General features: G+C 32.6%; 1 protein-coding gene across 1 annotated transcript in view; it reads right to left on the bottom strand.

Moving 5' to 3' along the window:
* The window catches only part of LOC132554113 (uncharacterized), a 33461-nt gene extending 20262 nt beyond the window's left edge, over positions 1-13199 (bottom strand). Inside the window, exons 1-9 of the mRNA XM_060218414.1 lie at positions 13160-13199; positions 12854-12959; positions 8690-12489; positions 8500-8641; positions 7650-7725; positions 5804-5850; positions 5475-5553; positions 5075-5168; positions 4370-4431 (exon numbers count right to left, since the gene is read on the bottom strand). Coding sequence (XP_060074397.1) covers positions 4370-4431; positions 5075-5168; positions 5475-5553; positions 5804-5850; positions 7650-7725; positions 8500-8641; positions 8690-12489; positions 12854-12959; positions 13160-13199 — 4446 coding nt within the window. The remainder of the gene's footprint in view (positions 1-4369; positions 4432-5074; positions 5169-5474; positions 5554-5803; positions 5851-7649; positions 7726-8499; positions 8642-8689; positions 12490-12853; positions 12960-13159) is intronic.
* Positions 13200-14335: the final 1136 nt, after the last annotated feature.

Here is a 14335-nt window from a genome sequence, read left to right as displayed (position 1 = left end):
CAGAAGTCGTATTATGTTCAATATACAGTGATTTTTCTAGACAATTGTAAACTATAAACTTTGTATACAGCGATCTTTTCTACACATTTGTAAACAACAAACTCAGTATGCGGTGATCTTTTCTACAAAAAGTTTTTTTTTATATATCATATACACTAAACTCAGAAAAAAAATAAATAAGTAAACCTTTCTATGTGCACTACAAACTCAGTATACAGTGATCCTTTCTACACAAACTTGGTATAACTAGTGAATCTTTCTACTCAAGTAAATTGAAGATTGTATACAAATTTACTACAAATACAGTATACAATGATCTTTTCCACATTTTTTTAGTTTCCGCAATTTGTTGATTCTTCTTTTGTGATGGTAAATATACTGCCGCCTTTAGAGAGTACTGTGACATTAAAAGGCAACATGGTTGTTAGCATCTCCTCTAGTGATTAATCATCTTCAACATCTAATTGGAGGCCAGAAAGAAGGACGTTTTTCTCCACCATAAGGTCCTCAAATCCATTGTTGGTCACCATGGCCAATTCCAACTTAGAAGAATCAATAGAGATACCTTCTACCATTCCAGATTTCATTTCTTCAGGGACATCCACTTGCTGAAAGAGAGTAAGGGAAATAAATAACTATATTTCATTATTGCTATGATTATGTGCAAGAAATATACACTTCTGTATAAGCCTATAGTCTTCCCAATAGGAGTCTATATTAAATATACTGTAATTAATTACTTTGACGTTCAGGACTGTCAAATTATTAAGCGCTGGACAGCTAGCAAAATGATAATATCTTGACCATGGTCATACAGAGATTGAATCATAAAAGTAAATTTGAGTGATAAATCTGTGCAGTATGATAATTTATTTTGACGTTTGTATTTCAAAAATCATTTTGACTTGAAAAGTAATGTGTAATTTAATTAATTACATTGGACCGCCATGTAATGGTTATTTAATTATTTTGAAAATACCTGTAATGGCAATGCCATTTTCATAATGTAATTGTAATTTAATTAATTACATCATCATGTAATTGAACCCATGCCTGTTACAAACAGTAGCTGTCCTAACTGATCCTAAAGTTAACTTTGGCTACGTCTATCACAAAATTAACTTTGGCTATGTCTATTACAAATGCCACATTTAGCTACAGTAGAGGTATTTCAAAAATGTACGTCATTGTAGCTGAAAGGACATAATTAATGGTTACTAAACCAGAACTACAGTTCTGAACAAACCACTACAAAGCCTGGTTAACTGTACTAGGAAAATGTCCTCTCAATTAATCAATTTCATTGATTATCAACATCTTATTGTTGTACTTCCGGTCACTTGAGTTTCTTAAAGTTTCAATTTGACTTTTAATAAGGCCCAAAGTGATAATACTGCAATGTCTTAATAAGCTCTCGAGGGGTATTGGTTAGACTATTTATCCCATTTCATTCCATTCACCATGGAAACAAAACTCTAAAACGCTTAAAAACAGTCAACAATTAATGACAAATATTGAGCCTAGGGCTGTGTAAAATTGATGAATCAAGTGTTGAACTGAAAGTGGACGCAGTTGACATAATATTGAAATTTCTGAGATGAACAAATACAGTACATATATTAAAAGTTCAGGCATAATAAGAATTGTACCAATTACACTTTACACATTCACACTGGGACCTTACACTTTACACATTCACACTGGGACCTAACACTTTGCTAGGTTTATCCTAATCTTCATTAAAACACTTTCCGGGATTCAGATGTTAATTGACATCTTCATTATTCCAAATCTTCATATTGTAATTGTTCACATGCATCACTCTTCAACAGAATCAACGAGACATCATGTCAGAAAGACAAAAACTAAATTTAAGCTAAAACTATACACATTAACTTCATATGTAAACCTTACAATTGGCATAGCTGTAGAGTTCCCGTACGATTTCATACCCTGGACTTGGGGTACTTATAAATTATCTCCGATCAGAAATTTGAAAGAGCTAGATCTACAATAGCACGGACAGTGATCGATATTTTAAAGTAAAATCGATATATTACACAGATAGATTCCTAGATCTATTCACAGTAGCGTAAGCAGTACAGTACAATATTACGGATAAGTTTTTTTCTGTTTAATTTCCGATCTGTTGGGCCACTGACAGAAGTGACTGCGATGAGACCATTTTGAAACGATCATTCAAAAATAAATTCATTTCAAAACACTGAAATACTTTACAGAAGCAACAAAAATGTGCTAGATGCTTACATAACATTTTTCAAACGCATACTGCTTCAAAGGAAAAGTCTTGAAAATATTTTGAAAAAAGTGCCATGGCGGCAGTGCCCAGCTTGCGCGTCGCCGTCCAGCCTAAATTCAATACATGCGATAGCTCATTTCAAATGAGTATTTTGCAAAAAATGCAATTGCTAGTTCAGTATAAGTATTGACTTTAAATTCAGCTTATATATATATAGTGATACTTACCTACATCAAATACCCACCATCTTCTTTCTGCCGCCGTCTTCTTTCAGGGTCCAGCAGCAAAGAGCACCCCGGCTGTTTCCGTCAAAATTTTATGCTACTCTAAATCATTCTTATTTTAGTTTCATTCTTATTTTCAACTATATCTTTCAGTATTTTCAAAAGTTTTCAACAGTATTAAACGGGATGAAAATTTTCGAAAAAGAAAGATATATGACACCCACAATGCATCGCGCGGAAAAGAAAGTTAAGCTGCCATATTGGCATCGCCTCGCAAAATTTACCACCATAAAACGTGAGTCTTCGTCACTGTATTTGCAAATTTCGATGTCTGATTATCATTAATACACAACACAAAACGTTTTCTTGATGTACAAATAATGAAGAAAATGTTGATAAGGTTGTTTCATTTAATGACTAGCATCAGCAACTTGTAGGGGCGATAATCCAATGATTATGGTAATGTCCGGCAGATGGAGTAGGAGTAAACTTTCGATTTATGAACCAATGAAAACAAAGTACTGATACTCAGGGCCAGGGGCGACAGCAACATGCTGAAGAGCATTGAAAATGCTCTTAGCATAAAAAACAACATGAAATTAAGCCTAACAAGTTTCAAAGAAAATGGTTTAAAACTGTGACAGATCTCCACACAAGATTAACATTATAAAAACAACAAGGGGCATTAACTCTTCTAAATACAACCACAATTTCATGTCATAGTGATTAATCCTACCAATTTTTGAAGAAATAATTAAAAAAAAATAAAAAACATGGGACAAGCTCTCCAGAAAGACGGAGAAATCAAGGGACAGTACAAGGTAACTCTTGGCAATTAAGCCTACCAATTTTGAAATAAAGTGCTGAGGGACAAATTAAACATTTATCAGGAAAAAGCATAACTTTGAAAATACAGGGTCACAAGAAAAACCCATATGATATATCTAACTCAGTTTTTGCTTTTGGTATCACCATCTCACATTTGAAAGGAATTCAACAGAGCATTAAAAAGTTCCTGTCTTTTCTACACAGAGCACATATAATCCAATAAAAGGGGCATACATCTGCTAAAACTTGTTTGAGCCAATTAGGTATGATGAGTTGTTAAAGTTTCATTAAAACCAGTTGTTGACAGTCGTATGAAAATGAATGCTCATGCTTTAAACACATCCAGAGATCTGAAAAGTGTCTTTAAGCACTGTCCATTATCCAGAAATCCAATATGATTAATCTGCTAATTAAATTTGATGAAAACATTCCAACAGCAGTATTTAAAGTGGATGAACAAAATCAGTATACAAGTGCTTATTTGTCTCGAGTGATCTGCATCTCCATATCAAAGCAAACATATTTATTGTGTTGTTCTGTATTATTTACATATGAATAATTCAGACCGTGCAAGTAACTATTAACTGTAAGTGGAAATCGAAATGTATATCAAGTGTACTTATTCAGAAATCAGACTCAACAAGTTAAATGAAAAACTTAATCAATTATAAATTCTGAAATATGTGATGGGATACAATGTATTAGCATAGATGTATACTTAGAGAAACTGAGTTCAACATTAAGCTAAAGGGAAGACTTTAACATAGTTAATTACAAACCCCAATTAATGACAAACAATAGGAAATTCAGAATCTGTTATTATGGTCATGTACAGTAAATTGTTATAAGTATATTCCAGGTTTGCTTATGAAAGCAAGAAAATAAGTTCAACACAAAGCTTAATGCAAAACTTTTAACGTTCACTTGCTAATTAACAAAGTTCAATAGTTTAGACTATAATTGTAACTGAAATGATATGCTTGGTGCTCTTATTAGCTTCTTTCAATATTCTACAACACTTTATACAATAAGAGAGATCTAAGTCATTGGAATGTACCTGCTGAGGCTGAACCTGTAAATCCTCTGAATGTATAGTCTCCTCCTGGCTACTTTCAGCATCTGACAATCAATATATATAACACAAAAAAGAGTTACATACTGAATGAAGTGTAATTGCACAGTACTAGAAGAGGTACATCTATTCTTTCAATACATTTGTAAAATTGTTTAAATTAACAGATTTCCGTAGTAATCCAAAACCTCTAGAATATATGATACATTAGTTACACCTACTGCATAATTACAGATCTACATCCATCACATCACAGACACTTGTATTTTTTTTTATGAAACCAATGGTTGCTCTTAATGCTAATTCCATAAAAGCAAGTCTTTTCACTGTTATGGATTGCCTTCCTTCACATGTATTCCAAATGATATCAAAATGCCTTCAGATGTAAAATCATGTTAAAGGTGAAATACTATTATGGGCAAATTCTTCTGTATTACTCACTTTATGAATCATGATTTTTTGCAGAAGCATGCCCAATTAATCTAGGGATCAGAATATATAGAATAAATATCATTCTGATTATACTCAAGCTCAACAAAGTTGATCAATGCTCCATATAAAGCCAATCTTGTTCATCAAAGTCAAAACTATTTGCACTTCATTTCAATAACTTATCACCTTCCAATTTTTTTCATTATGTAATTATCAGTAAGACATTGTAACTAACTACTAAGTAAATATATAACTCACCACTGCAAGGTAGTGTCATTGGCATTTTGATGTTACATATCTCCACTTGATCTTCAGGATCAAATTTTGGCATCCATAGATTGTTACTCCTCCTCTGTGAAAATGCAATGTTACCAGTATTATCCTAGTTGTGGCCTATTGAAAAATGATGTCAGAGAATGTCAGTTCTGATTTAAATTTTTTGGAATTGTACAAAAATGAACATAGATGTTTGTCGTCTAGAGTCTAACACACCATGTCTTCACAAAAGTATCCTGCACACATCTTTGAAAATTATTGTCTAACTCTCCATTTTAAGCGAGCCTTGAAGAATCTTGACAGTACAGTGATCAAATGCATATCGAAGAAGATATTTTTACTGGTGTTGTTAAGTAAGACCATATCAAGTTGTATATCTTACAAGTCCAGGGTCACTTTTTCTGCATGCTTTATTCTGTTTTCTCCTGCTTGCATGATCAAAAGCTCTGCTTGTTACTTTTCTACAAATGAGATCAAAATAGTGAAATAAAATAAAGGTGCATAACATTGATATTCATAGGTAAATTTATATGCAAGTCAACGTAACTCACCTGATAAGTACATTTTACAAGTGCTTGAGCTATAATATCTGATGTATCTATCAATATCAAATAATAAAATCAAATTTAGCCTTCATTTATCTTTATAAATACATGTATTTCAACAAATATTTATCCAACCACAGACTTCAGACATTTATTGTTGCTGTACCTTGACTTCTCTAGTTGCACAACATCTTCTGGCCCTCCTACTATGTTCTTCAAAACAAAATGGAAGTCTTTGTTTGTGATTTCACTACATATAACTAAATAAAAGTATGGCAATTTTAGAACAAACTATAAATACACTTCATAAGATAACAAAATTGATATTGAAATAACTAAGTTATAGAACATAAGGTCAATAAGGACCCTGCTATCTGCCTAACCATATACACAGAGGCATATAATCATCTAGCAGAATACACAAGGCACCAAAACACAGAAAAAAGATTCTTTTAACTTTGTGATCCACTGGTCCATTATCTTTAAACCAGTAAATTGTAGGATGAATCATACAATCTTTAAACAAGCGAGAAATAATAAAGTACAATTATTCAACACAACTTAAAATCCAACTTTGGGCTCTAGAATTATATAGTATGATGCATTTTTCTGAAAACTTAGGCACAGTTACCATAGTAACCAACTTTGTATTTTTCAGACAAGAATAGTGTTGTGCACATCTAAACATAGTCACCAATATTTTGTGTCATGAAACACTGCCAGGCAATCTTTTAGAAACCTTTAGCAACTGAAGTTTTGAAGAATAGATTGTGAGTTAGACAGACATATATATGTACAGACATCTGCTCTGATTTGTTAACTGTCTAGGGACCATTTTCTAATTTTTGAAATTGATCAATCCTGTGAAGCTCCCTTCATTGAGTGAAACTCAAATTACTGTGTTGAAATAAAATTTCTATTCATAGTAAACATGACTGTGACCTAACTTGACAATTTAACTTTAAGCAATCCAAAAATACCTGAAGTAATACGACACATCAGAAAGTGCCCTGCAATTTGTCAGACTTAAGCCTAAGCTCAACAAGAAATTTACACTGATAGAGAATTAGTGCTTTCATGTATGATAGCATTAAACCTGGAATCGCAAATGATACAATTTGAACATGTGTGATATATGACAGACGTTTATAAGTTTGAGAACTGTGACTATAATTCCTAAAGAAATAAAGCTGCTAGAGCATTGACAAGAATTTTCTAAAATTAGCAATGGTGACCTTGATTTTACCCTAGAACTCTGAAATTTGAACCAAACTGAAATATAGAAGTCCTTCACTATTGTGTGAAGTTTGGAAAGTTTGATGAAAATCCCTCCATAAATGAAGCCATTAGAGCACTGATAAGAATTTTCTTAAAACAGTAACAGCAACCTTCTTCCTGAGATATAATCTTTTATAAGCATAAGAATTTTGATCAAAATCCCTCAAAGACTGAAGCCAATAGAGGATAAGGGTAAGGTAGATTCTTCATGATGGGATAATAAGCTTTGATTCATTAGGAAGACTTTATTGAAGAAACAGAATGCTGACAATGACATCCGACTATCACACATTTTCTTGTTTCATTTTGATCTTCCTAGTTCATAATGTCACAACAGATTTTTTGAGTAAAAATATCTCATTTGACCTCGATTTTCAACCCAGTGACCTTTACTTTGATGAACTTCTTATTGATCAACTTTCTTTCATAATACTATGAAAAATATTAACCAGTTCCTTTTTCTATTTTTGTTCAACTAATCAAGGATGCCATTTGGGAGAACTCTGACAAACAATAACCACCAAGTTGATCAATCAAAGAGAACTCATCACATCATCCAGAATTGGTTCTTCGGAATGACCGAGTAATGGAATGATATTGTATTACAATATGTCTTTCTGATTCATTGGGGATAACAAGTCTCTCACAGATCCTCTTATAGCAAACAGAAAAAGTTAACCTGCAGGCAGTCATACTCAGGTGATCTACTATCAGATAAAAGAACATAAACCAACCTTGCAAAACTGGTTAAACCTTGTAATAATGTTGTTTACAGGTGGCAGCTCCTCATTCAAATTATCATCACCTGAACTACAATGGTAATGATATAATATTTAGTGGAAATTCATTGATGAAGAGGTTTATGTGTGTGCTCATTCTAGGAAGTCACATTTCCAAACAAAACATGAAAATCAATATCACAACATTTGTTAGGAAATAATCCCTGAAATATTACTATGACATTTGTAAGGAAATAATCCCTGAAATATTACTATGACATTTGTAAGGAAATAATCCCTGAAATATTACTATGACATTTGTAAGGAAATAATCAGTGAAATATTACTATGACATTTGTAAGGAAATAATCCCTGAAATATTACTATGACATTTGTAAGGAAATAATCCCTGAAATATTACTATGACATTTGTAAGGAAATAATCAGTGAAATATTACTATGACATTTGTAAGGAAATAATCCCTGAAATATTACTATGACATTTGTAAGGAAATAATCCCTGAAATATTACTATGACATTTGTAAGGAAATAATCAGTGAAATATTACTATGACATTTGTAAGGAAATAATCAGTGAAATATTACTATGACATTTGTAAGGAAATAATCACTGAAATATTACTATGACATTTGTAAGGAAATAATCAGTGAAATATTACTATGACATTTGTAAGGAAATAATCAGTGAAATATTACTATGACATTTGTAAGGAAATAATCAGTGAAATATTACTATGACATTTGTAAGGAAATAATCCCTGAAATATTACTATGACATTTGTAAGGAAATAATCACTGAAATATTACATTTTCTCTTGTAGCAAAAAATTTATCAAAAAATTACCTGCATAACTGATCATCAGAGATTTCTGAGTCAAGAATTTCAATTTCTTCAGAAAAGGAAGCCTTTCTCATTTTCCTAGGCACCTGATCAGAATACCTCTTTGTTACTTTGAATTTTGGTTTTGTCATAGATTTGGATGTTGCTGACCTACATTTATAATTGCTATCAGTATTTTCCTTTTCACTTTCACACTGCAAAACACAATCTTTAACTTCATGCCTTTCCAATTTTGCTGGTTTTGGTTGATTGCCTCGATGTGCATGATGTTTGAAGCATGGGAGTTTATCAGTATTTCCGTTAAGTCTTGAAATACCAATGACTTCATCCAAGGTGATTTCACAATGTGGTATTTTTACTGGACTAGAAGAATCACCTTTAGAAAGACAAAGCCCATCATGATGATCATACTCTTCATTTTCATTTAAATCTTGACAAGTGCTTTTATTTCTTTTCCTTCCTAAAAATCTGGCCATTATTCGATTAACATTTTTTGTAGGCATTTCTTTTTTTTGATGTTCCTTTTGCTGTTTATGTGTTTTAGATGTAGATCTATTTTTTAAAAGACATCCTGAAGATGGACTCTTTGAATAGACAGAGACATCATCATTGTTCACCACATTCACAATTTTTCGTGAATATTTTGGAAGGGTTTCTTTTGTATTTTGGACTAAACTTTCCTTTGGGCTTAAAGCGAAATTGTTATCATCAACCAATTCAGAAACAGAATCAAGATTCTCTTTCGATGACTGAACAATGACTTCCTTACAAGCTGAGTTTCTCTTTTTTAATGAGACATCAAAGTTTTGGGGTGTTTGAATTTTTCCTTGTTTAGCATTTGAATTGCCTTCATGTCTGCAGAATTTTTCAGATTTTGTGGAAGATCTTGCACATTCTTCATCAAAATCATATGGATCTCCATAAACATCTTCTCTTCTCTCTGTTGAAGAATATGACATGGCTAAATATACCAGATTTTTACCCTTTCCATATTCTACTTCACAAGACTTTTTCGTTTGAACACCAGCAGCAGACATACAAGTACTCTGCAAGTCATGCTTCTGATATGTTGAAGGTCTCAATCTATCTTTGAAAAATTTCTTCTGGCTTAGAGATTTTATTGCATTTTCTTGTGATAGATTGGTATTGAACAATGGAAGTGAATTCTCATCTGACTGTGAACAGTCCTCTTTCCCATCCCATTCCATTAGCTGGTTTTGTCTATTCTTGAGACTGCCATGTCCTTCTGCTGCATCAAATCCTTGATCCTGGTTCTTTTGAGTAAAAAGTTCCTTGTCCTTTGTGCTGTTATGTTCCATGTTGCACCTCAGAGGGGAAAGATTTTCTTTATTTTTTCCTCTAACAAAACCCTCCTCACCGCTACTTATATCTTCCACAGGGTTGGATGTTAGTTCTTGCATATAGTTTCTTTTTCTTTTCACTAGCTCTACAAGTAAGGGCTCTTTCAAATCATCTTTGTTTTCATTTCTAGTCAATTTTTGACTCTTCAAAACTTCATCCCCCTCAGGATAAAGGGAGCTATGTATTACCCCACTGTCACTGACATCCTCAGACTCTGGGTCAGATTCTCTTAAGTCACATTTCTCAACATTTTTCCTCTGTCTATTTGACTTTCTTTTCCCAGTATGTTTCTCAAATGAGCCAACTTTGATTTCCTCAGATATGCTTCTCCCTTTGTTTTGCCTTGTTTTCCATTTCTGCATGTTTGCATTGCCATTTTTATCTTTTGTATCAAAATCCATCATCTTTGATTTCATTGATTTGATCTTCTTCATTTCTCTTGATTTAAAACCCTTTTTGAGAACTAAACCATTTTCACTTTGCATTTTATCTTCAGACTCACTATGAACATCACTATCATATTCATTAAATTTCCTTTTCTTATCATTTACAGTGTTTTTGAGTATTCGGTGTTCCAGTTTTGATAATTTACAAGATTCTTTTTTCTGTGTAACTTTTTGCTTTGGTCTGCCAGATTTTGATTTCCTGTTGTTTGGAAAGTGTTTTCCGGTTTGTTCTGTTAAAGGTTTAATCTGTCTGTCATTGTCAGAATTGTCCTTTTTCTCTGCATGATTCACTGTATACATGTTTTTTTCACTAAAAGGATTCAGGTCTTCTGTTAAGTGATTTTTTTCCAAATGTTCCATGCAACCTTTATCTCCATCTCTATCACTACAACCTATGAAAGAAAGAATTTCATTTTCTTCATCAAAATTCTCCACATCTTCCTCAACATTATCTAATGGTGTCGACACCAGTATTTGTTTCTTCTCATTTTGTTTTCCCCTTGTTAGTGGTTTCATTGAAGGTAATTTGTCTTCATTTCTGGATTTTATTCGATCCACAACTCCATCTTTTTCAGGGCCAAATGAGCTTTGTATTACATCTATTTCCTCAACAACATTTGGATCAGTATTAGGTTTCTTGGTACAGCTTTTTGACACAGTTTTTCTTCGTTGTCTTTTTGACCTTGTTTGTCTACTACTCTGAACTGACGAAGTGATGTCAGCTTCTTCTTTACTCTGCTTTTGCAATCTTTTATTTCTTGATTGTAACATTGTTTTATTTATGACAACCTCATCATCACTATCAAATTTGGATTTTGATTCTTCACTCTTAGATGCACTTGACTTTCTGTTTTTTTCTTTCTCTGATTCTAATTCCAATGGTTTCATTTGCAGAACACTGACTCCATCACTTATACATGGAAGTGTTATGCCCTTTTCAATTTCACTTTGAACATCAATCCTACATTTGACAAATTTATCAGTCTTACAATTACTTGATTGTGTTTTTGGAGCAAAAGAACTTCTCATCTGATCCACTTCATTGAAATCATAAACATCTAAATCAGCATTTTTTGAATAATTTTTCTTGGTTTGCAATTCCATTTGGTTTTTTCGTTTTGATCGTTCATTCTGCTCAGCATCCTTATCCCCTTCAGAATTTGCAACTATACCATCCGCAGTAAAAGCCATCAAGTTTTCATTGGGATCAGGAATATCAGAAGAGGTTGATATGGGCATTGTTTGCTCAATGTTTTTGTTGATGTCAGGTGTTTTTTTAAGATTGCCGGATTTACATTTCCTACTTTTCTTTCCAAATATTACACTGGCATTCATATTTTCAATCACTTCATCACCATTTACATTATCTAAGTTAGACTCATTTGATGTCATTTCATTTGTTGCATTATTTCTTATTTCATTTTTGGATCTTTTTTTCATGTCTTTTTTACATCCAGTTGTAATTTTGTTCATTGTACAGCTCAACTCCTTGCTAACAGATCCAGTAACACTTGCAATTGGGCTGCTTTTTTGTTCATTTTCAAACTTTTCAAAGTCACATGAACTCTGAATCACATCCACTTCATTTTTGTTAATGATCTCCTGGTCAGGAAAAATTTTCCTCTTTTCAAAATCTTTTCCTCTTTTGGATTTCAAATTTTTTTTCATGCAGATTTGTTGAATTTCCTTTGTAGCTTCCGAATTTTCCATTTTCTTTGTTTTAGTGTTGTGTATATCGGATGTAGAAGATTGATGATAATTCTCTTTACCTTGTGGCTCTTCTGAAGTTTTGCTATCAGAGTCCTTTGGCGAGCATTCATTCTTTGTGTATTTTTTTGAGGAAGATATCCTATCCAGTTCCATCGAATAAATTTCTTTGCAAGTATCCTCATTAACAAGACTGTCTTGTGAATTGATTACACAATCTTCTTTGGTTGCTTTGAATTCTGCTGACTTCTCAGGTATACCATTACTTTGCTGGTTTCCATGAGCATTACCCTGATTTTTATTTTTAAAAGTTTTAACCTTCCTCTTTCTTGAAGCAACTTCATGCAAGAAGTTTTTAGTTGTGAAATCAACATCTCTATCATTTTTGGAGACGCTGCAAACTGAAGAAGTGTTTTTGGCTTTTTCTTGTGTCTTATTATCAAAGGTGTTTTTTTTCTGAAAGACGATTGCTCTTGTTCTAGAATAAAAACATACATATTTGATACATACATGATTGTGTTATAACAACTACTATTCTATATATATATTTAAGACCAAGGAAACAAGCATTATCTGTTTAAGTGTTATCCATTTATTCGTTAATGGTAACCTTGCTTTTGACCATTAAGACTTAATAAACAAACTTAGAAAACCTTTGTCATCACTACCTTACAACACTCCAAAAATGATTTTTTTTAATGCAGAAGATTTAAAACTGTACTTGATATTAAACAGACAACAGAATGTGGACAGATACTGACAGTATTAAATTTTACAGCAAACACACTTCTCTGTTGTAGTTGTCAACATCACATTTTATAGATAATCATATAATAGTTTACCTGTATCCTGCATGACAACTCATGTTGTTGTCTTTTCCTGGACATGAATCAGGGATGACAACTGATTTCTTTTTTTTTTGTGCTATTGCTTTTTTTCCAAGTTTTTCTTTAAAAAGAAACAAAAATAATAACTCTTTGAATTCTAACATACAAATTCAACACAGACTGGAGTTATTTCATCCTTCTGTAATCTAACAAACTTCCATCCTTGACTAAACAATTTAAACAAGTATCCTACACTCCATGCAGAAAGCACTTACACGTCAGATATGTAATTCTACATGATATATACAACAAAACATTTACCTGTAATGCCTTCAAATTGAATTACATCACTCAAAGTCATAATGATCTAATAAAAAGTCATGCAAAGAGATGAAACATGATTTTTAGAACTAACCTTGATGTTTAGAAGATTTCACCAAAGGTTTAACTGTAGTCAGTTTCTTTTTCACAGTCCTTCTTCTCATTTTCCTGTCATTTGGAGTCAAAACAGCTACAGGCGTTTTTACTTTCACTTTGCCTGGACCTCTCATAGTTGGAGTTTCTGGGGTAGGAATTCCTACAAAATATTCATTCCACTTCATTTGATATCCACTTATTTTGTGCACACAATTAAGATCACAAGTTTACTTCTGAAGAGACAGAAATTATTTTGGCAATTTTCAATTTTTGATCAGTTGCCACAACACTTTTATACAATTATAAATATCTTATGAGAAATTAATTTCTAGCCCTTGTAGTGATAAGCACTGCTACAGAATTTGCAGTAGGGTGTGTAATACTATGTCTTATTTAATGCAGTACTGTTTTCAAACATTTCAATTTGAAGTGCTAATATCAGTGATATTGAATGCATTATATACATATGAACTATAAACAACCTTTACCCATAGAAGTAACAGGGCATATACCACAATTTTTATTTGGGTTTTGATGAAGGACTTTTAAAGAATTGATCAAATATAAATCTAATTTCTCCTATCGGATGTTATCCTATTGGCCAAAATGGAGATCAGCCTCATGGTCTATATAAAGTTGACACACCTTGCACAGAGATGCTTCTGGCCAAATTTGGACAATATCTTTTCATTCTTTCAGAAGACAGATTTTAAACAACAGACTATATTTCCCTTATTGTGTCCTGCTTCTCTGGTCCTATAGGCTTCATACCCACTGTTTATACAAAATTGAATCCCTTCATCAAAGGATGCTTCTTATAAAGTTTAGTTGGGGCAATACCCTTTAATTTCTTTAAAAAGAAAACAATGATTTTAAAAGGATTTTGAAGAATTTTACTAAGTTTCTTATAGGGCCTTTGACCCTATGGACCCAGAAGGGTCATACCCGATCTTTATACAAAATTGAGTCCTGTTAAGCCAAGAATGCTGCCAACTAGATTTTGACAACATCCTGTCATTCCTCCTGATAAAAAGGGACATAAAAAGAATTCACGAAATTTTCCCTTTTTGGCTCTGCTCC

This window comes from Ylistrum balloti, unplaced genomic scaffold (genome assembly GCF_031769215.1).
Source record: "Ylistrum balloti isolate Yb309-2 unplaced genomic scaffold, AGI_CSIRO_Ybal_v1 Utg370380, whole genome shotgun sequence".
NCBI classification, from domain to species: domain Eukaryota; kingdom Metazoa; phylum Mollusca; class Bivalvia; order Pectinida; family Pectinidae; genus Ylistrum; species Ylistrum balloti.
Note: the sequence above shows the minus strand (reverse complement) of the source record. Positions and strands in the feature narration are given on the sequence as shown.